This window comes from Lagopus muta, chromosome 12 (assembly GCF_023343835.1).
Source record: "Lagopus muta isolate bLagMut1 chromosome 12, bLagMut1 primary, whole genome shotgun sequence".
In the NCBI taxonomy this organism is placed as follows: Eukaryota; Metazoa; Chordata; class Aves; order Galliformes; family Phasianidae; genus Lagopus; species Lagopus muta.
In genome coordinates this window covers 15025785-15050572 of record NC_064444.1, presented here as the reverse complement: position 1 = coordinate 15050572, position 24788 = coordinate 15025785, and the positions used below count along the sequence as shown (strand labels likewise).

General features: G+C 37.4%; 1 protein-coding gene across 3 annotated transcripts in view; it reads right to left on the bottom strand.

Moving 5' to 3' along the window:
- Window positions 1–24788, bottom strand: part of FTO (FTO alpha-ketoglutarate dependent dioxygenase) — a 224546-nt gene that overhangs the window by 91061 nt on the left and 108697 nt on the right. The window contains exon 9 of one of the 3 annotated variants that reach the window (XM_048958924.1): window positions 4388–4426. The exons of the other annotated variants lie outside the window; for them this stretch is intronic. Coding sequence (XP_048814881.1) covers window positions 4417–4426 — 10 coding nt within the window. The 3' untranslated portion in view covers window positions 4388–4416. Of the gene's footprint in view, window positions 1–4387; window positions 4427–24788 lie in introns of those variants that run through there. 3 annotated transcript variants of the gene reach the window in all.

Genomic DNA, 24788 nt, shown 5'->3' with positions numbered 1-24788 from the left:
AAGTGTACTTAGAATTAAATGAAAAGGATCAAAGCTACAGCATACAAAATTTGAGCTGGTCTTTGAAGGAGATACAGTGACATAACGACGCTGTATTGATTTACTCAGTAATTTAATGTCTCTGCAAACTCAGCCAGAAGACACATCTCAGTTTAGCAGAGACACATGGGGGCAAATCCAGAGTTTATACAAAGCTTTTGGGTCTCAAAGATTAGACATAACCTACTGGAGATTATGTAGCAAAATTCCAAATTGAAATTAGAATACCAATGCAATACAATCAGCTTGATTACAGTTTCAGGCAGACCTGTCTGAACTGGCTGGACTCAGAAATCATGTCATAACAGAGCAATCAGAGTCTGTGCTTTATTTTTAGCAGACTCCAGTCTGCACAAGAGATACAGTATTTATTTCTATCTTTCCCCATGCAAACGTGTTCACTAGAGCTACAATTAGGGGACTAATCAAAACAGCAAGTTCAGTGGAAAGACTGGAATGAACTCTTTTAGGTCAGAAAGAAAGGAAAATTTATCTAATTTTCATTCAAACAAGTTAAACAGAAAGGGCTAAAATATCAAAACCCAAACATAAATGCAAAACTATGAATAGCATTGGTAAGAAATACTGTTTTGGATCGATGTATTTCCATTACAAGCATATCCTATGCAAATATCATCCATTAGTGTACCACTTGAAGAAAGAAGCAATTGTACATTTTTATCTGCAATGAATCCTAACTTCTATTTACCTAATTTGTTCACACTGTGTTTGGCAGAGCTCATCTTACCATGTGTGGCTTCCCAAGCCAATTGTATGGACTTCTGTAACTGGGCAGAAGACATTGAAATTGATATCTACCATCACGAGGCAGATAATGTGTAGGTTTCACAGGTACATTTCCACTTTGCTAAAGGCAATTTTTTGTATCCTGATTCATTTCTGTTTACTTGTTAGGTCAGACTGATGGAGGCTCAACAACCTGATGAGCAAAGCTTGGTGCAGACATACAGAAGCATGTCACTATTTTATATTAAACTGTGAAGGATAATATTGAATTTTTTTTTAGAATAATGCTGATGTAAACATTAATTTCAAATGGAAGCCCCTGGTACCTGCAGACCACAAATTATGACTGAACCTGAATTAAACGTTAAAAGAATGAAAAGCTAATTACATTAACACACATGCACAACGAAGAGAACCTAGACAGGACAGAAGTTGCAGCTTCTCAGTACCAAGGAAATTATTTAAATATTCAAATCCACATAATTTTGACTTCTCCAGAGGTCTTAACTTCTTGATTAGTCTCTTAGATAATTAGTATCAAAACATCTGAATTTATCATTCTGTTTTCCCCTCATCCAGCAGAATCTCAGTTCCCTTACAAGATTTCACAAGGAAATTCAGCCACCAATTTTTGCATCTTCACACAGCTGACTTTGCATGTGTACATACATATAACTATAAAGTTACCATTTGCTTAAAAAGAATATTTAATTCCACAGCATCTAGGGATGACTTTTCCTGTGAGATCTTCTTATTGACACCAGAAACAGCAGGAGTTCAATCAGATTCCAGTCTAACTCAAGGGGGCCACTCCCTGATAAACCACACCTCTTGTGCTCTCATTGTGAGCCTTGGAATTTAAATCTTGAATTACAGCAAATTCAGAGGGATAGCAAAACACAACGTGTTTAATCTATCAGCAGCTCTGAAGGCAGAACAACTTGAGTAAAGAGTACAAACTATTCAACCTACCCATTTACACAAACCTATGTGTAATTTGGGGCAGAAACCTGGGCGTTGCTTAAATGGTAGGAGACACACTTGAAACAATGTCAGTTCCCAGCAAGGTCAATGGAAGTTCAGATCTCCCAACATTTAATCACAGGTACTCAGTATACATCAACTGGACACGAGTGAAATTCTCATCCAGAGTCCTCAAAAATCTATATCCCTTCCTTTGTGCTTTGTTAATGACCTGCTCTTCTCTTTCTTTTATGCATCCAGACATCACAAACAGGGACTTAATATGTACAGAAAATTAATGCAAAGTACACACTTTGAATATGTATAAAAATCAATAATCTTCAAAAGAAAAGTCAAAGCCAGAACATAACACTGCTCTTAAGGCACAAACCAATAGAGGGGATTATGCAAAGTCAGGAAGCAGGTCTGCGTTCTCGCTGTTGCTGTTGTAAACAAGCAGGAAAGAGGACTAATAGGAAGTCCTATTATTCTTAGTAGCCTGTCTTGAAATGATAGATCACATAACATCTCTGATATAAGGTACAAGGGTTTGGTATCTTTCAGCCTCCCTTATGCAACCTAGAACAACAGGAATCCTAGCTGATGACAGCAGGCTGCTGAGATTGTAGGAGCTCCTGTCCTCTACATATGTCATGCTGCACGTCTCTTCTTTTGGTGCATTAAGGCTAAGTAAAGACACTCTTACATATTTTTATATTAGGCATGGTTCAACCAGAAAAAAGATACATTTATCTTGCAGAAGCACTGCTTTTTCTTGCTCATTTTAAAGAGATTGTCTTCATTAAAAGCAGTATGAATTAACTTGCCAGGCAGATGTTATTCTGGTGCCTTTGCCATGTGGTCTGGATAGAATAAATCATCTTTCTGAAAACTTTCATTTTCTCATAATACTGAACTCTATACTACTATTTATAGAAATCTTAAGATCTTTTGAAATAAAATACCCTATGTTTTTTTTTTTTTTTATTATTGCAATAAAGTAACAGTAGCTACTTTGTCTCGAAAGGTTCAGTGCATGCAGTCCATATGCATTAGAACACAGATACTTCTAAAGGACGAACCAGCCTCCGACCTCATTTTAAGTGCCAATACAACTTCACTGCTCCCATTTTACAATATTTATTTCCTTCATAGATATTTTATGGGTAGAACTCAGTCCCTATGCAGTAAATATTCTTATTTTCACATTAACAGAAGCCCAATACTAACAAGATGCTCTATTATGAAAGACCTTCCTTCTTGGAAATCAGATTGACTTCTGTCTTAAGCTCAGACTCAAAGGCATAAAATCATGCGTGTGTTTGGTGATGGACAGATGTAGAATCATAAACATGGAAATGCAAATGTTTTGCTGAAATGCTAAATAAAAACTTGTTTTATAAAACACTCTATGTCTGTGGGGGAAATATCCTTTGTTTTGAATTCTTACTGTTTTTAAGCTTTGAGGTAATTTTCATCCCTTTCTAGCTTAGCTCAATTTCCTCTATGCATATTAATTCAAGCTCTGTAGCTTTGTTTGCTTTTTTTTTTTTTTTTTTCTTTTCATATAGAAGACTGCTATCAGAAAGTAAAAATTTATCCAGTGAAGATTTCCACATCCTCCCCCAGTTACCAGGACACCACACTTTGAAATGAGTTTCTCTCACCCACAAACAATAACTTCAATTCTGCTTGGTGCCAGCACTGAAGCCAACAGTTGTACCCAGAAGTCTGTTAACCACGAGTTGGTAACCAGCATCACACTGAAGCTGCTGTTTTTTCTGTTTTTTCTGTCATACCTTTTACACAATTAAAATCAATATAGCCTGACAGAATAAATCACTACCAAGAAAAACACTACTGCTTTTTGTAAAGCTGCTTTTTGTAGCACAAGTCAGGTTACCCCCCAGAAATGTATACACTTTTGTTCCTTAATGTTTAGTAAATTCCAGTAGTGAGTCCTTTGCATCGTATTTTGTGTCAACTGACTACTAGCCTCCCCCCTCACACCCTTTCTTTTCCATTTTTTCCTTCTCTTTTCTCTCAGCTTTTCGACCCTTATTGGCAAAATCCTCCCAAAACACTGATATTTATTATCTTAAGGAAAAAAAAAAAAAACCCACAAATTTTAGATCTCAAGTTCCTCTTCAACGATTACTTCAGTTTTTATTTTTCCTACATCCACAGAATGTCTGGCTGTGATGTCCCTGAAATATCTTTCTGAATTGATATCAACTTAAAAACTTTAAAGGATTGATCCATTTTCTACAATCCCTTGAGTCTATGGTTCTGCACGTTGAATTAAGGAATGCAGAAAATTACTTCACAGAACACGATGAACATATAGTAACATACAAACCTGATTTTTCTCCAGTGATCTACTTGGGAGCATACATATGCATGAATTTTTAGAAACTTATCCTACATATTCATATGCTACATATATGTGAAGTAGCTACATCCTAGATAATATACTTCCAGAGAAATACCAGACTGAGATAAAGGAGTACATAAGAACACATCTGTCTGAATTTGCTAGTGGGGGATGAGATAAAATATCAAACTCATTTTACCTGTTTGCATTTGGGCTTCTGAAACTTGTGAGGATGGAGCAGTATTCCCAGATATTGGTTCCTTGCTCGATTTGTCTGTTCCATCATTGGGCACTTATTTTTTTCTGTATATTATAATGGAGATGATGATCAATTCCAAAAGTTGTAGAACAAATTTAGAATCTAGTCACACACACATCTTTAGATTTCACATCATTATTTATATAAATCTGCTGGAACAAAACTGTGCCCAAAAGATTAAAATAAATGTTTTGTTAAGTACTATGTGGAAAAAAGACCAGCAATTTTAAAGGCATAATATGTAGAAAAAAGAAGGAGTAAAATGAACAGATTAAAAACTAGAGATCCTTCTGGGACCCTTAAAGTTTTATGAGAATAGCCTTAGTGAAAGATCTCAATGCATAAATGTAAATTAATTGAAGAAACTAAATCTTTACTTGAATAAATTTGTTACATTTCACAATTAAAATCTATTTAAATGTTAATGATCTAAAATTTAAAACGTGCCCTCTATTAACAGGGATGAAACCTTCAATAATCAGTATTAATGATTGGAAAACATTAAGGTAACAAAGCTTAGTGCATTAGTAGCTGTTGAGGAACAGGAGGTTTTGATAAAGTTCTCTATAACTGGAGACAGCTTCCCATTCTGTTATGCATCTTGTGTAAAGAAAAGACTGCGAAGGATGATTTGAAGAAGAAAGGGACCAACAATTCTTTATACACTATGGAATATCATTCATCATTAGGTACTGTTACCATTACAACCTGGTATCAACAGAAGACCGAGCAGCTCTTATGAAGCTGAAGAAGGATACATGAAGAAAGCCACTTGTAACTGCCTAATATATGCCTCTTGTACTCATCACATCAGTGGTAAACTCTCCGCACCCAAGAGTGCCTACTCAGCAGCACTCTTTGAAAATTAACCTCCATCCAGTGTGCTAGTCTGTAACCTACAGCTGTATCCCCTATGTGAATTAATGTTTTTACACAGCTGTTAGAAATATCTTCTAAAATACATGGGCATCATTTTATTGAATGATATTTTTCTTTTTACACATATATAGATTCATATATATAATTTTTTTTTTCTTTTTTTTTTTTTCCCAGTGATTATTACTCTTTACACATGGCCTCTTTCTACTTCCTATACACAATAAGTTGGCTTATTTCACACCTGCACTTTCACATTCACATCTTGGAATGAAAATAACCGCAAAATTTTTAAATGCAGGTAAATCCACACAGACATTAAGACTTTATCTGGAAGCACTTTTCACTCTGACACCTCTAAGAGTCATTATTACCTGTTGCTTTTTCAAGCCTTTCCCACCTCAGCAGTAGACAGGAGATGGTGGCTAGAGAAGAAACCAAATTCGTGCAAAAAGAAATGCCAGTTCATTACTGATTATTTTCCACCCAGGGAACCAGCAGGTAAACTGCAAAATTGAAGAACATTCAAAATCAATCTCAAACTTGGGGTCTAGAAACACTTGTGAAGATGAGCGTAGATACTACTGAACTGAAGGGTAGGTGGTTGAAACGGTTATACAAACAACCCTGAAGTAATTCAGCATCAGGACACTTGCTTTTTCTCCTGCAATGTTCCATCATGGGTACCATAAGACTTAAAGAAAACCAGTGTCGGGGTACCCCTGAGCCAGCCCTCCAACAGGCCTGATAGCAGTGCTGTGCCACCAGAGGGCACACACACAAACAAATGAGAGTACCTCACCCGGATGAATGAAACAGATTTAAGCAGTTTTTTGTCTGTCCTTAGGGAAGGAATAATCAACTGATCAGCTCTGAAATAAAAACATTTCTGATAATAGTACTTGGGTTTAAAAAGCCATAGCAATCACAGAGTAGTTTTCAGTCACTCCTATGCAATGGCACACATCAGACCAGCTCTCTGTATGTGGTTCCCCAGATGACCAAAGATCATCCTTTACGCCTTAAAAAATCCCGTAGAACTTTTACAGACCCTGTGTTCTGCTCAATATCCAGCCTGAGTTATACAGCTCAGTGTATGCAACTACCCTTGTAATTAGTATTAGCTTTCTTCTTCCTTACCCCATGAGCAAGGCATAGGCTGCCATATGTGGAACAATGCATTCTTTGCCAAGTGGCACAGGGATAAGAGATTTTTAAGGACTATTGTTAGCCCAGCTCCTGAAATTTACTTCTTCATAAATCTTCTGTATCCAAGGCATTCCAGTCAGAATACAATCTCAATTTAGAACAGATACTTGAAGTTCCTTTGGATGTACACCGATTCCACAGCACCAGAATTCTGCCTAGGAACAAGATCATAGATATCCTCATTCTTTTCCGTGTGATGGGTAATAAACTCTCATCGGACTTCACTTGAAACCGAATACATTTTATGGTGCACACAGCTGAATGAAGATACACTTCTATGCCTGAAGGCTAGACATCTACTTGATTGTGAAAACAATAATTAACAAAATCATCCAGGACAATTTCTACATTTCATTTAACAAAAAATTCAACCTAGGAAGAAAAACAAACTCCTCAGTGCACAGTGATGCTTGTCTATAGTTAGATGCTGAAGCACCAAGGACTAGTTTGGGTTCCTCTCCTCAAGGCAGATACACTGCAATTAGAAGAAAGAAGAGCAAACACCACTACCAAAGACATGGAATGAGGTTTTCTGAAGAATGATTACATTACAGACTGCTCAGCACAGAAAAGTTACCACAGTAGGAGGATGCAATGGAACTGTATAAAATCATAGCTGAATAAATAAACTTACTGAGGGAATTGCTTTTAGCTATTTACTCACATAAGAAAAATAGTAAAAGGAGATAAGGAGATAGCTTTTTTTTTTTTAATATACAGAAGATTTTGTAAATATTAAGAGTCAACGCACGTAAAAAATAATCGCATAATTTCACTCAGAAAAATATCCGTGCAGGATAATTAAATGCAAAGATAACATCTTTGCAGCAGAAACCGTTATCCCCAGATCACTAAAGCTGGATCAGTATCCAGAGAGAGAATCAGTCTATGCTTCTCTTACAACCATTTTCTACTTTCGGTACCTGCTGTTGTCCAGCACTGTGCAAAACAGCTACAAAGATCCTTGGCCTGAGCTGGCAAGGCGCTGCTTACCATTAGGAGGGGAGAGCAGCACAAGGGATTATTAAAGCAACATCAACACCCTTGTTTTTCCTTCACTCTTATGACAGACACGTTCATCTTTACATCAGTGTATTAAAACCCCAAACAGACACAGTGTTGAAGACACGAACGTGGATGCTCCTTACAAATCACCACTCTTGACTTGCAGAAACACGGTGTTCAGAACATGGGTACTTTGTATGCTGAACGCACATGCACTATGATATTCACTGAACGGAGGGACCACTGGGAGCAACTATGGGCACTAATGAGCTACAGCTGAAGTGTAAAGATGCAGAATTGTTCCTGGGCAAATGTGTATTGGAAAAGAAGTTTGTGCAACGAAATAGGCCGCTTTCCTGATGGGAAAGGTGAAGTTTCTAACTTGGAATTTTTATGGAGGAAATAATCCCCAAATAGGTGTTTGTCTCAAGATCTCCCACTCTCAACCCTCTGCCTTCTCTGCTCCGTACCACAAGAAAGACTTCTCTCCAATAATAATTTATCTCTACTCTACAGGAATTGTTCAGCCTTCCTTAAAGCACACGTGTACATGCTTAGATTATTACACTACTCAATATATTTCCAATATTCATCAAACTCTGGAATGAAAAAGAAACCTCAAAGTGACAAAGAGCCTAGAAATATGGGTTTAAATAACCGAAAATTACTCACGTGCTCTGTAACTGCTCAGAACAACACATTTTTATTTAGAATAAAGGACAAATGTTGTCCTTTTAATTATCAACATTTATCTCTGGGACAAGGCCATCAGGTATATAATATAGAAGATTCTTTTAATATAGAGGACAGATGGCAACTTCACTCCTGGGACTTACTTAGACTGCCCCAGAAAAAAAAAGAAAAAAAAGCCACCACCAAAACCCCCATAATTTTAAAAGGCTTTGAAAATTCCCAAAGGAATGCAAGTCTGGATACAAGAAAGCTGGACCGCCTTGTTTGCAAAGCAAATGAAAAAGCATTCAGGAATGTACAGAAACTCCTCAGGACTGCCATGTACAAAACTAGCTTAAAGAGTATGTTTGCTTACCATCTATAGTGGTAGAATCATACACAAAAGAATTTATGGTGATGTAACATGTAAATTCGCTAAGGCAAAAAGGTGTGCTTAGGAAAGATGTAACTGAGTTGTTTTGCAAGATAAAAATATTTCAATACCTCGATAAAATCCTTTAAAAATAACTCTTTACAAAGAACTTGAACTTGTCTTACATTCATCCATGCACATGTCATTTCACAGGCATGTTTCATACCTCACTTCCAGGCAGCTAGTATCATAAGCTGTGCACCAGCACTTCTTTCTCAAGTGTTAATGCCACCAATGCTCTGCTGGGTAAACAGCCACAATCAAGATGAGCTTCTCAGCTACCTTTGAGAGCAGCCAGATTTCCTAGCCTTGCTTTCAGTGGAGTAAAAACATTTACTTTAAGTATTAATTTTCTCATGGAAAGAGGAAGACTAAATAAGAGTTTAGTAGTGGTTTTAGAAAACTGGAAGACATGCTTCATGCAATAGCATTAATTGGATATTCTGCAATTGCTAAGTGATGTGATTATTACTGAGGGTTTACATGTCTGTAAAAAAGACTGGAATCTAGTCAACTCGATGGTGTTTGTTTCCATTGCTGATGCTTTGGGCCACAAAGGGTAATTTCCATCTCTCCCAGTTTCTTTACATTGGCTTAAAAAGCACAAAACAATAAGATCCGTTACATTTTTCGTAGCCTGTAAATGTAAAGAATGAAGTAATGCAAATATTTTTCCTGCTTCGATTGAGACCAAAGTTTCAAAACCACAGTATTTTATATTGCATGATGCGCCCTTTAAATAATTAAACCATTCAGCTCCATCCTTAAGTTAAAAAATACATAGAACAAGCTCAGTCATCAATACCGGATTTGCCCTTCTCTGAATTAATCCAATTATTCAAATGTCAGTTATAACTGTCAGAGAGCAGTTCCTTGGGCTGGACCAAACTGTTAAAAATTAAAACTGTTTTACCTCGTTTAGTCTCTCTGCCTTTTTAATGTAAAATCCATGGTCTTGACAAAAAGTTGTGGGATTTGACACCCAATGCAACACAACCCTATTTCTGTCATACATGCATAATTCACTTTGGAAATTTGCACTTGCTTTAAAATATTACTAAAATATACATGTAACATATGCTAATTCAGCCGCATTGGCTTGTAAGCTTCAGCCACTAGGTTATATGTAAACTTTGCCAAGTGCACACACTGTACATAAAGGGATTATAAATGAAAGAAAAGATCACTGTCCCTAGCTCTCAGTTTCCAGCTTTGGCCAAACTGACAGCCCCAAATCCCAGCAACATCTAACATGCCCTTCCTGTGGAGAAGACAGCCTGTTCTCAGAGCCTTAATTACATCCCAGCTGACTGCCCAGCCTTGCCAAAACCAGGCAACAAACGATGCACCTTCACTTGCAATATGGTCTGCTAAACAGACTCCCAGTCACACAGAAAGAAACTTTCACAACAAGGAGAAATAAAGGGACAAGCTCGAGCGGGAGGCAGAGGGCAAGCAGCAATCAAGGCAGGGAAAAAGCCTTGGCGGCTCCTCGGGGAGCAGCGAGCAGCAGCACGGAGCAAACAGCCCTCGCTCCAAACAAGCTCACGGCCCAAGGTGCCTCGCGCCAAGGACTGCTGTTCTCCAAGATGGGCCGCGGGAACCGAGACTCGCTAGATTAATGATTGCTAAGGAAGGCTAACCAACCCCACACTGCTCCGGCCATTATAATTACAGGAGAACAGCACGCCGCATTCTGCAATCGCAAATGGTATCATATGTTTTCCTGGCTGGTTTGCAGGAGGAGCTTTATTTGCACAGATGAAACTGGGGAACCGCAGATTTAAAGCAACAGAATTATTTTAAAATGAGAATTAGCAGAATTGCACACATTTACAGATACCCGCAGAATGAAGTCCTACTGAGAGCTGCTCCAGCTTGCAGACCTACCAGACCAGAGCATCCCCCCATCCTATCTGAGGCTGGTGGCTACTCACAGTATTTAAAGATAGAAAAAGTTGCATTCTCTTAACAAAACGAATTCCATTTTGCAGAGCAACTGACAAAGCACAACATTTTTCTAAGGCTACTTGGCTTCTGTAGAACCCCTGCAATAAAGCATCACTCTTACTACAAAGAAATGAAGAGCTTATTTTCCAAAACTTCTAAGAATATTAATACAAAAATTGTATTGAAAAATGGAAAAATTTTGGGTTACTCCAAATGTCCGAGGTATCTTATTTCCTCAATAAAGCTGAGTAGTTCTACCTACCGGTCAAATCTAATTTTCAGATTTGCATGCTTCTACAACGCACATTTGATGAACTAGCATGGTATGATAGTTATATAAAAAAGACACATCACAATAGATATCCACCTCACCAGATTAATATTCTCTCAATCATATTCTTTCCTTGCCATATTTAACTTTTACATGATGGATCATCTACCTCCCCAAAAACCAAAGAATTTTTGCTGCTGACTTCAGTGGGAACAAAATTAAGGCTGCAAAAACTGGCTGCATACCACTTCAACCAGCAAGGGTATGCCACAAACAATAAATCTTAATGTTTTATGAATAAGAGAAAAAGTATCTCTTGAAAATAGTTCCAGATTAGTCAGCTTTATTGATATAAGTTTACAGGATAGAACCCAAATATAATAACTTGCAGACAGCTCCGTTCTGATTTTCTTTCCTTTCCAGCACTTTGTATAAGAGTTATAAAAATCAATGCTACAGTCAGAGAACATCACATTTAAGCCAAGGATTGCATTTACTACCTTTTAATATAAAGACAATTTTCACCAGCATCTCAAAGGCTGAATTCAGAAGACTGCACTTGATAGTTTGGCTGCACTGTATTCTGTTTTAGCACAGACATAAGCCTTATGCTCACATTTTAACCTTCAGCCCTGAAACCTACAAAATGGATGCAATCTGCTTACTAAAACATAGGTTAGCATTCAATTCTTTGTAAAGCTGTAAATCATAGCACGATTGTCATGTGCAAACACTACTAACGTTTATTAATTCTAACACACAGTTATTGCTAAGTGCTGGCATTTTCCACATGCAAAACCTATGGTAGTAACACAGAGCCAAAATTGGAAGAAGGGTTAACCTGTGATTAATGTCACATTAAAATACTACCTATGCAGGCTAGGACAAAAATACTGCTACTTCTAACTCACAGTTTCTCTTACGCTAGAAAAGGGACTACACAACAAGAATCTCCAGGTAAATGCACGCGCACACAATCCTCCTGGATTTGCTGATTTAACTCCTCTGGGGCTTAAAGAACCACCCAGAAGGCCCCCTCACCACATCAGCAATGACAGCACAGAACTGGTGCCCTGAAGATGGTTCAGAAGGACTCATCAGAAGTGTACTTCATGAGAAGCTTAAATTCAAGCTAGTTTCATTACAAGAATATTTTGTGTTCAGGTTTGGGTGAAGATCAATGAGTACATTAGGGAAACAGAAAGTTATCACTGGATTGCTTTTTTCTAAAACACTGCTGGCATGAAATCACAGGCAAGAGAACCACCTCCCTTGGATTCTGGCGATATGTTGTTCCTGGCTGACATGGCAAGGACAGGCATCCTTCTGGGCCAGGTGTCACCAATGGCCCCCTCAGCAGACCAAACTGATTGAAGCATGTGGTGTACTTAATGCAAAAAAGTGCTTCTTACAAGGCAAGAGGGTCCTGCACACCTTCAGGTTGTGTCAACACTAGAAACTCGCACTAATGAAAATACATTAAAACATGAGAACACACATTGCCCTCAGAACAGAGTAATGATCATCAGCTTAAGTTGCTTTACATCAACTGAGTTGCTCATATGAATGATGAATAAACTATGACTATCAGCACCTTTATACTGCTAACACATGTTCATGTCCACTTCAGAGACGAGTCAACCACGTATCACTAATCATATCTGCAAAGTGAAGCAGCTTTCATAGAATTCTGTCAGTCTTGTTAGTTTTATAAGAAAATATATATATTTTTAGATAACACACAAAATTGAAAATAGAACCATCTGTATTCCTACAAAAGCCCTACCTAGATTAGTTAACTTCACTTCTGCTTTAATTCAGGAATGTCTGCTTAAAACAGTAAATTCTACACAACGCAGGGCACACTTCACATGAATAAATAAAACAAATGCAGAGTGTATTTCTTCAAAGGAATGGTACAACTTTCTGATTACGCTCAAGTAAACTTAGTGGGCTTATACTTTTGGAGCTCCACATCATGTTCTCATTCAGCTGCAATACCACTGCTCCACTGGAGACAATGACTGACACAAAAGTTGCACTGGGATTGTAAATTCGTAGAGATTAGAAGATGTGAGCAATTAAGAGACTATTTTGACAATGTTGTGTAGATAGGTATTGCTGAGTCAGTCTGAAGTTCAGTATTAATCTATTGTAAAAGTATAACAGCATACAGAACCATATCCAGGCTCATTCTGGGATGAGCAGAAAGGTCACAAGTAATCCTATTTCAAGAAATCCAATCCCATCTGATCAAAATCTTCTTTCAAGAAGAAATCGGGAAACACCTTTCTTCTCAACTATTAGTTGTAAAGGACAAATGCTAAAAACAGAGATAACACCTGATGATCAGTAGAAGTTCCCTAGAATTCTATCTGTGTGGTGTAGATTTAATATTTGTGAACAGAAAACTAATGAATAATTTTCTAAAATAATGTAACTGCACAGATACACAACGGAACTGAATAGCTTATTACGATCCTGGCATGCAGACTTTTGTTCACCATTGGCAAAAACACAGAGCTAATGGCAGGGGCTATGCTGAAAAAGAGTGTTTTGGAGCTGAGAATCTACTCCATCAAATACTATTATTGTGCTCTTTGTATCTATTGCAGTTCCTGTGCAAATAAATAGAGGCACTACCTTTGGAGCAACCTATGTACTTCCATTCAGAGAAAACACAGGACACAAATGTTGCTTTCCTTATCTAGCTGAAAATATTACGGTTAGGACTGAAGTTTGAAAGATGGTTGAAAACATTTAAATGCTTGATCCTAGAGGTATTTTCCCACATAAATGATTCCATGACTAGACAGAAATTAGGAATTCTAAATTGGAAGGATGATTAACAACTACATTCAAGAGAATTGGTAGATTTTCCACTCCCCACTGTCCTCAAACCAATAGACACAATTTCAAAACATGCATTTGAAGATAAGAACAAATCACTGGACTCAATACAGGGACAGCCAAGTGAAATGTAATGTCTTATGATACACAGGAGGTCAAACTAGATGATATAATGGTCCCTTCTGGCCTGAAAATCTATGAATCAGAGAAAAAGAACTTAGAACAAATACAGGAGATAAGATAAAGCAAAATATATAAACAAAAATAAAAGTCTTTTCTTTTTAATGCTCATTCCTTAAAAAGAGCTGCATTTTGCTCTGTAATTTTAACTACTTTTACTATTATCATACAATTATTTTAATGTGTTATTTTAAAATGTTTTTATATTTCACTCAAAGTATTTGTTCAAATTAACAATGGATAAAATTATGAAGGTTAAATTTTCTGTCCTTATAAAAAGCCTAGGATTTAGAAATGCCATTCCTCTACAATGAAGAAAATGCATCAACTTACTAAAGTATTCTACTAGCACAATCCTTGAATCCAGCTCTGAACATCCACTGAAAGGTGCTTTTGAAGAATGCATGAGATGAATGCCATATTCACTCAGCATCCATAAATCAACTCAAATACTTTAACACCTGTTGAAATTTTCCTCCAATTTATTTTATGAAATAATAACACGAGAAGTAATTACAATAAAGAAAAAGTTCAGGTGCAACAGTGTTAGTTCAACATCTAGGATCAAGTGTCAGTGGAGATTAACAAATTTCATTCATTTTATCTCCAGCACTGGAGACACGCTGCTCCTAGCCTTAATAGTCAGGAATGTCTGTTAGTTAAATGACTTTGTAAAGGCAGTCAAGTGAGGGCAGACAGCGACAGTTTAATTAGGGAGCTTGCTATAACTCTATCTGGGAGCTGTAGGCACTGGACTAGAACAAGTGTAAAACAGCACTCAATGCTGACTAGCAACCCCCACATGCACTCCCACCAAATAGAAAAGGAAAAAAAATACAAAACCACCACCAAAAAAAAAAAAAAAAAAAGCACTGACAAAAAACAAAGAACTGACCAAAAAAAGCAACCCACAAAAACCTCCATACAAAGCCCCCAAGAAGATACTTTTCACAGCAGGTTCTCTCATTTATTCTGGCGTCAGGATGGCTACAGGTGAACAGGAGCAACGTAACCGCGGCAGCAGAAGAAAGGTGAGGTTAAGAGAGCAATCATTTATCTTGTATTGATTTCTGGACACTATGTCCTAGATACATTCCAAGATAGAATGACAGCTTTCTGTTTTGTGTCAGTAAGGGAAGAAAATGACTAGCACCAGCACCCATTGTTTTCCTATCATATTTCCTTTTAGAAACATGCCACACTTAGATTTTTATTCAGACAAGGAAATCCAAACAAGTTTATCACAGAAAAGGAGAGTTAGGGGATGGTTAATCAGCCATTTGTCTTTGCTGCCGGGTAGCTGGGTGTCAAAGGGTCAAACCCGAGCACAATTGGACCATTTGGTTTTATCTCAGGTAACCCTACATCTCTGGTAATTGAACCCATTTCACTCGGTCAGAGTTCCTGTCACTCATATTCAATGTCTGTCATTACTGAGAAATGCTTCATGACATATTACGCTGACAGAACCACCACTGCAAGACTGCAAAGAATCCCCAGGCACCAGAAGTAGAAGACAATAGAAGCTTCTTTCAGACCAGCGATGTTTAACATTTTATGTGCTGACATTGGGACTATAGCCACGATATAATGAAAGTCTGGCAAATGGAAGATCAAAAAAAAAATATCCATAGTTTATATCTGCTTCAGGAACAAGCAGGAAACATCAGAAGTAAAATAAACTGGCAGCTGCAAGGCTACCTGCACGTCACATTAAAATCTTAAAACCCTTACAACAAAGGTTATATAGAGTATTGCATGCATAAGCACACTCACTTCATAACGGACCCAAATAAGACACTAATACTATTTCTATATGTTACGCTTCCCTCACCTATAGCAATTCAATTCCTTTTCCCTCTCCAACAGTTCCTTCAATAGTTACAAGACACACACAGAAAACAGGAATCATATTTTGCATAGCCTGTGCTAAGGACAAGGGAAAGCATCCCAAAGCATCCCAGCTTTTTGAAACTTCTGAAATGCTCCTGCATGTAGAAATTTTACAATCAAAGATGCTGAAGATATTTTCCCACTCTTCAGCTTTATCGTCACAAATGATCCCCTAATTCAGTTTTTTCAAAGGCATTTCTATGGTTTGTTAGGTATACAGGAGGCACACCGTTATTGCCACCATACTTGACTCCATCCAACATACTTCATCCTCAGACCACGCAAATTTTGGCCAGAATCCATCCAGAGCCTTGAGGCTGGAAATGCTACAAATGTATGAACTGCACATTAACTCTGTGTTAGCATGGTCTTTGGAAGAAACAGCAGATAGAAGTCTGGGGCACTCGGCCCCAGAGATGGGGGAACAAAAGCAACAGGGGGTGTTAAAAATTTGCCTTGTGATCTTAATGGATCTAACCCTATTCTGCCTTCTTTTCTAAATAATGTGGAAGCAAGGTATCTAACACACCCTTTAACTCTTTTCAAATAAGCACTGAAAACTGACTGGATTTCACTATGTTTTAAATATAATTTTTAAGTTCCAGCTTAAAATGAAAAGAGTTACTACATTCCCAATTCTCTTGGCTGTGTACTCAACCCAAGTGCTACCATTATACTTCATGCAGTCTCCTATTTGGAGCAGCTTCCTGTGCTGCTTTAGAGATGTTCAGATCAACAGGAGGAGTGAAATTATTCTTATCCTGACTGACCAATAGGCAGGACCTCTCCCAAAGCTGCTGAAGTCCTGAAGTTTAGCTGAGATTAATTATATCAAACACCACAGCTTCAAAGCTGAAGAATATATCAAAGGTACACCAACAGTGCAGACTTTCGTCCTACAATCGTTAAGAATTCCATTCAGAATAATGGAAAAATATCCTTAAACTAGACATCCCCCATTTTACAAAATCAGTTTAGATTCATTTATAGAATTATAACCATTTTATTCCACAGTTCTTGTACACTACGCAAACGATTCATTTTAAATAAGGAGTTCCTGGGAAATACAGGATAAATAAGGAACTTTATCATTATTCACTCCCAGTAAAAAAACAAAACAAAAAAAACCAACACAACACAGCTGAATGAGGAATAAAGCCATCTTAAACTATGAAATTGCTCCACGATCGAAGGATGAACCACCTTAAGTCTCTAAGAGCTCTAATATCAAGTAAAATACATCATTTCTAAAGCAACCCCTACTTCCATTCTGAGAATAATCTTCATTTTATTGTAAAGTACATTCACACGCAAAACCTTAACTAGATTTAGAAACTAAGATTTGCAGCCATAAAAGCAGTTAAGACGTCCAACAAGAAATATATAACAAAGAATAGCACAATAATTCAGCCATTCATAAATCTGGCACAGTAGCCATTATCTTGTCGTGAAGGAAGATAACACACCTTCAATCCTCCCGTGCTGGATTTTTATACTGTATTTATATGCTAAAAGGCTTCTTAGAACCAGATGCTTCAAATCCAAGCTCCAAAACCCTTCTCACAAGCACCAGCTCTATTCAGCTGGCTGGTTTTGCCCATATTCGTACAATGAATACTTCTATACTTCAAGCAGTGAGTAAAACTCCAGATTTGGAGTACTGTGGCCAAAGAATCAAAATGAATGATATTCAGGTCTACAGCCTAGCAGGGAAAAATGTGTTGCAACAATTTTTCTAATGCTGAAATACCGTATCACCAAATGTTCCTGTCAAGGCATGGTTTAATTACCTTGGCACCCACGCCACTTATAATCACCTGTCATTAGCAACAATGCCTGCATCTGTTTGCACGTCTGTCAGAAATGCCAGCCCAGATGAAGTCTAAGCATAAGACAACTTTTACTGGTGCTTGACCCCAGATGTGGAAAGGTTGTCTTAAGGTTATCTAGCCCCAGAGTAAGATGTGTGCAGTAACTGAAAAGTATTGTATTAATTCTTGAGTTTGTAATCCATTGGATTCATTCTGTGTAGAATTAGAACACTCTCAGCCAACAAAACAGCATCCATGCTCTTTTAAAACTATTTCTTCTCAATGCTTGGAGAGATTGGTGTGAACACTTACAAACTGAGCTATGCAGAATGCAATTATTTGCTATCGTCCGTTAATCTGTTTATTAACTGTTTTTCTCAAAGGTAAGCTTAAAGTGGGAACAAAGAACAAAATTTTAACTCAGAATACTTTCATGGGTGATACTACCTTTAAGCACAGGAGTACAGAAAGCATCAGCGAACATTTTAAAGAGCTAAGTCTTCAGATACCTGCTGCCAAAACTTTGCTGGCCTACAAATCAAAACGTTATCTTTATCCTACTGCAGAAACATGCATTTTACACTGATGCTTTAATAACTGGTATTAGTGGTCTTCTGCAAAAATTATGTGTTTTTAAGCTATTTCAAAGCCTATCTGAGTTCCTCCACACACAGTATATTTCAATTGAGGCAAAGACTTCCTATCAATTTGTCATTACTATGGATGACAAAGAACTTCTATGGGTATTTAAAATCCTGGATGTCAGTACTACTTGTGTCTTTGGACTGCATTCATCTACTGAGAACTGAAATTCATAGCAAACATTACAAGACGCAGAAGAGAAAACTAGGTATTAATCTACTGCACAGAGAAATATGCACTGCAGTCTGACAGATATAAGTGTGTACTTTTGTGACATGCATTTAAACTAGATGTTGCTGATTATTATTTCATCTGCCCATCCTCATATACACACTGTGGTGAGGGACACGTTCTCCATGTATCTATTTCTATTTATTATGGCGTTTTTCTATTCACTGCTATACCTCTACCTGAAAGGTATTCACCAACAGATAACTACGATCATTAAAAGCTCCAACTCCCAGCTATATACAAGTCTATTACAATGCTTTTGCCATACTGCTTTCTCAACGTGCATTTCGCAAACATGAAGGCTCCTCCTTTTTAATTGTTAAATGTATTACCTAGCAATTTTATCCAGGAATTTCGAAGTGCTATCTAACATAGAATAAATAGTCCAAGATAAACTCTGCATTTCAAGTTATTTAACGTAAAATGACAGGGCTAGCGAGACAAATTCTAAATGTTATTCTGACAAACCGCTCCCTAAAAGGACTCAGGTATCAATTGAGTACAAAGATGTGTGCTTGCATGTGCAGCTTGAATAGGCTGGTCTAGAGAGAGCGCACCAAAATGAGAGAAAGAACAAAATTATGGCTTACTCCTGCAACTACTATCTGCTGCAGCACCTTAACAAGCACAGCAAGTTAGCTGTGCATTCAGAAGCATTTTAAGAGATCATAGCTCGTAACAGACGTCAGTCCTGCAAGGGCAATGCCCCACGCAGAGCAGACAGGCACCTGAGCTTCCCTTTACACACTGATGCTATTGCTGTGTTCTAGCTCCTGCTAGCAAGGACTGGAAAAAGTTCATTATATGCACTATGTCAGGGGAGGTAAAGGTCCTTCCACCAAGCTCTTTAGCTGGCAAATTAAGAGAATTTACTGCCTACTTATTTTCACATCTTTATAATTTTGAAAATAAAAGCTTACAGATGTTACAGAAGCACGTAGCCACAGTGAATATTATGACTTAAATGCACTCCTGATCTTTGTAAGATGCATGAACCAAAGCCAAGGCTTTACATTCTCATGGAATCCAAACTGCTCTGAATGACTCTAAATGCTTTCTGTTTGTCTTGGCTCCTACCTATAGCAGATTCAGACTGAAGAATCTTAGTGAAGAAATTATAAGGGATAAAATGGATATTTCTAAATTACAAGACTGCAATTCCAGTGGTTCAGCATATCAGTTTTCTGTTTCACCTAAGCCTGCTGTAGAGAAAATTGTGGGATCTGACAACAAACAGTTGAAAACATTTATTTTTGTGAGTCAAAAGCTTCTTGCCTTGATTACATTGAAGATTAAAAAAAAAAAAGATGAAGATCGGTTACGTTTTGTTAATGACTCAAAAGGATGTAGGTTACCAACAGCACGGTTACAAGCAGAATCCTGAAGTGCACTCAATTTAAAGTGAATACAATTGCAATTAATCTAAAGCTGAATTTTAATCCCAGAAGTCATGCATGCATCACTCAAGTGACTTTTAAGGCTGTATCATTAAAAATTGAGAAGCAAGCACTGTGTATTCGCTCTGATGGGGAAACAGCACTACAGACTGCTGGTGGACTATACTTAAATACTATACTTTGGCTACTCTGGATTTTATCTGACCTTAAGGACACTTGCATGGCCTGGCCACCCAGCCACCAGCATGGCCAGCCGCAGGAGCCCATCAGCATAGCAGTGTTAGCAAGTAGAAAGACACAATCTATCACGCTCATGGTGACAAATATGAACAAAAACTCTTTCCTCAAGATTTCACCAAAGCCACTATAACAAGTGTTAGTTTGTTAAGGAACATCCTAACCCTCACTTCAATCATAATGTAGGGTACGAACCCTGCACTTCTCTAATGTTCCCACACCCAGCGCACGATGAATAGCTAAACATGTCACTGCTCAATAATTCCAGACTATCACTTCCATTCTACCTCCGTGTACATGACCGGAAGAGAGGTACATCAGTACAATGTAATCCTTACAATCCAGAAATAAGAAAGGATTAAGACGAAGGACAGCAGGGCAAGGGGGAGGGTGGGAAATTGCAGGAAGAAATACATTTCCTTTTTAGGCCTTTGCTGAAAGCATTGGTATCTATGGGGAAACATATGAAGAAGAGAAATAATTTTTCTTGAACTGAATGACAGTTTGCAGGGTAATGTTTCAAGTATTGCTACTTTCATGACATAAGTCAATCAAACCATACAGCAGTTAGCAATTACAGCTTCTATTTACAAAATGTACTTTCTAAGCTAAGCTTCTCTATCTGTTATTATATAAAGTGATGGAATAGTGCTCTTATTTTCTAATTGAGATGATTGATTTCCTTAAATTTATACATACATACTAGCATTCAAAGTCAACATGCATCACCAACTAAATTAGAGAGCAGTGCAGCCCCATGTGTAAAACTAAATGCATTCTGAAGTTTGAACAAGATTACAAGCATCAGTGAAGATAAGAGGCCACTTACCCCAACATTTTTAAATATCACTAGCATACAGTTTTTCCATTACAAAAGAGGTTTCTGTACTAAGAACATAGCACTGTAACATGTAATATACCTATCTTATGAAATCATTAATGAAAAGCGTTATTAATTGCTGAAGCTTTCCCATCGTGTCTCTGCAGCCAACAAACTGAAGCCTAGAAGGCTGCCAGTCATGTTACAGAAGTGCTGATCTCTAAAACAAAGGTTTTAATCATTCCATCAATACACAATAAACAGTCAAGAAGCTCCAAGAGTTGCAGCTTTCCAAGCTATTTTTGAATTATAAAAGACAACGAAAGGACTCACAAAAGAGTAGCTAGCATGCCTACAGTAAACATATTAGCACCATCCACCACAGGACAAAGCCTGCCATTTGTGCCATTAGGCTTTCTAAAACAAATGAGGCACTGTATGTGATGTATAGCACCGGAGAGCAAGCCCAGCTGCTTGTTTCTGTAGTACATAGGTGCTCTGCACCTGAGTCTGCAAATATTTATTAAGCCCGTAACAGTGAGGTTGTGATGCTCAGAACAGCTACTGCTGAAAACCATTATCTGTGGATAATTAAGCTTGTCAGGACACTGAGGTCCTAACATGAGGTCCTCATAATTCCCCACTAAGGGAAAAACAATACAAGATTATTGCAATATATCAGAAATATTTAACAACAGGATCATAATATGTTTATTTTAATAATGAAGGCTAAATACCAAAGTAGGGTTTAAGTTATGTTTAATTTCTGATGTTACAACATCAGAAATGAGTGTTCAGCAAACCCTCCCAGTTTTTGTTATTACTAAGCAAGGTGCTTCATCAACAAGCAAAAACAACACGCAACAAGAAGAGGTTTTATTTGTAAGCAGATAAAACGTAATTTGCATCTATGCATGTTTCCTTGTTAATGTATTTTTTTCCTGTCATTCTCATGCAGAAGCCTAAACTTATTGGGAAGAAACAAGAAATTCACTGAACATTCTTATTTTTCTCTGGACCAAAATAATTCAGATGAGCTTTGGAAGCCCTTGTATTTTTTCCCAACATTTTAAAAAACAGTTAATAAAAAATTATAAAAATAGTATTTCATCATGCAACAAAAAGGCTTTTTGACACATGAAGACAAGAGCTTCAGGTCGTTTATTAAGACTACTTCCTACTGTGTTGAGCTTTGTTTTATCTCATAATTAAAATCACACCTGAGCTTGGCCATCTGCGAGAGTGTATTAAGTTTCTTACAAAACATGAAAATCCTTTCATTTTTTCATACAAACGCCAATAAATCTTGTAGGGGTACGTGTGTGTGCGTGGTAATATGCCTAAATAAAGCACAAAGCTCTAGGCAAAAAGTGAGTAGGCAAAATTCTTCTTCCGTATTCATAACTAATTATACCTCTTAATTATCCATTTTTAGAATTACATACAAACAAAAATGAGATGTGTTTTCTTCTCATATTTGACAGTATTTTTCTTTCTTACATTTTCCTTTTTAAGATAAAAATTAGTGAAAGCAGAAGGAAAAAGGATTTACTGCATTTGTATCTCCCGCATCCCTTTGCAATTAGTGTGCAGAAAAAGTCCATTTGCACTTTTCAAAATCAGCAATAGTGTGAGTGTGATAACATAATGCTTCTAAGCTTCAGTTAGACAAAAAGGTCTGTATTTCATAACGATACTATTGAGCACAAGTCAGACATGGACCTACAGTAGTTTGCTTCCAACAGGTTCAAATTTAAACAGCAGCAATTCTGCTTACAATTTGCAATCTAAATTCCTTTAAAGCATACATACATTCTAGAAATCATCTTGTTCAATACTTTTGTTGAGCCAGGAAGCAAACATGCATCAAGAATTTGTTTCTCGATCCAGTGACTTTAATTGCACAATTAAAAGTGCACACGACTGTGGTACTCCAAGCAATCCCACTCTGAAAGGTTTCAGCCTCTCAGCCAAGGCAAGTTGTAAAAGGGCTCTAACACACAAACAGCAGGTGGATCACCAGAAGGCCCAGCTGAGCAGTGAAGGACACTGATCTTTCCAGAGTATCAAAGTATGAGAATGTTGTGAAATAAAGGAAATGTTTCACATCATTATATATAGTGCTACAATGGTGTAAAACAGGAGAGAAGACCAGTGACCATGCATTGCTTACATGGGGCAAACTGAATGAACAGGTGGATCAACTTCATTGAGGGCTCCATTGATTTCAGAGGATTCAATGCATGCAGAGATCGTCCTGCATTACTGGGACTTCTAATTATTACCAAGCAGAAAAATCAATTTACTTTATTTTTTTTGCTACTAGAAATATTAAAAATTATGATTTCTATAAAAATTTTGAAGCATTAAGCTTCAGCACTTATCTCTGCAGGCTATCAGATTCTAATCCTTTCAATATTTACATATAATTTAGCAACAAAATGACGTCATTCCTACAAATTCATTTCGCTGATAGCTCACTTCAATTGGTTAATGTTTGAGTTTTAAATGAATTTTAACATCAAAAAATGATTGTCTTATATATAAAAGCATCTGCAATCATGAAAAAAAATCAAGCATGTTTTGGAGTCTAAGGACTATGAAATACTGGGGCTATTTTAAAAATCCTTTTTCTTCCTGCTTTGAAAATACAAAAGACCACACTGAGTCACGTTTAGCAAGAAAAAGCATTCTTTAAAAACTATTGCCTATAACAATTGCATGGTCAATTCTTAAGCTACTCCATCTCCTATTACTTCACAGCCACCACATTCTTTCTGGAAAATAAAAATCACAATAGTATGACACTGCTCTGAAAGTAATGCCTCCTATTTAATTACGTTGGCCCACGACGTCAGAGGTGAATGTTGGTGGTACAGTAGTAGAGGTTGGACCTTCCCAGCAGTACTGCAAAACATTTCATTGCTGTGTGACAGATGGCAGCAGAGGGGCACTCTGACAGAATGGTGTCTGACATGGAAGGGCAGAGGAAACGAAGGCGTGTCACTGATTTCCTCCACGCAGAAAAAATGGCACACACTGACAATCACTGATGCTTGCTGAACGTTAAGGGAGACCAAAATGTGGATGTGAGCACAGTAAGGAGCTGGACTGTGCAAGCAACAACATTCTTGTATTCACAGCAGCTATGAAACAGTGGGTCACTTCTGATGGTGCGAAACTGGGACGCAGGCTCCTGCTTATCACTGGTGAAAATGCACAGCTAATGGCGGGAACTATGTTGAAAAATAGTTTTTTTTTAGCTGAGAATCTGTTCTATCAGACAGTGCTATTGTGCTCTATTCACCTGCTGTAGTTTCCATGGAAAGAAGTAGGAGGCATTACTTTTGGAGTTAGCTATGTACATTGTTCAGTTGCTTTCCAAACAGACTTTTTTTTCCTACTAAAATTGGCCAAAAACCAAGAAACAAAGGCATTTCATTCTGAGATAGGTTTTCTTCTTCAACTGCACAAAAGAGTTCTTATTTTTAAAAGAGAATTTGTTAATGACTATTATACATGCCAAAGTACCAGTCAGAAAGAACATATACTGGGACCTGCATCCTGACTCTTCCTATTTGCACTTATATCAAAAGCAGTTCTCTTAGACTTAGTGATGTGATGATGTAAAATTAACCTAAAAAGAGACTGTGATGATGATAATTAAAACACTTTCATACAGTATTATGTAAAATAAATATTGCTCTCAGATGTTCAACAGTTTCATCATCCCTTCAGAAAGCAAAAGGAGACATCAAATTCTCAGACTACTTCTCTGTCCCCAACCTCCCCTACCTTAGCAAATATATAAAAAAAATAGTGAGAATTGTATTACAGCAGATACTTCCCAGCTGTGGTGCTTAACAGCCCACAGAGGAGGGAGTGCTTTGGCAAACTGATGGACAACCTTTGTGCAGAAACTGGCAACC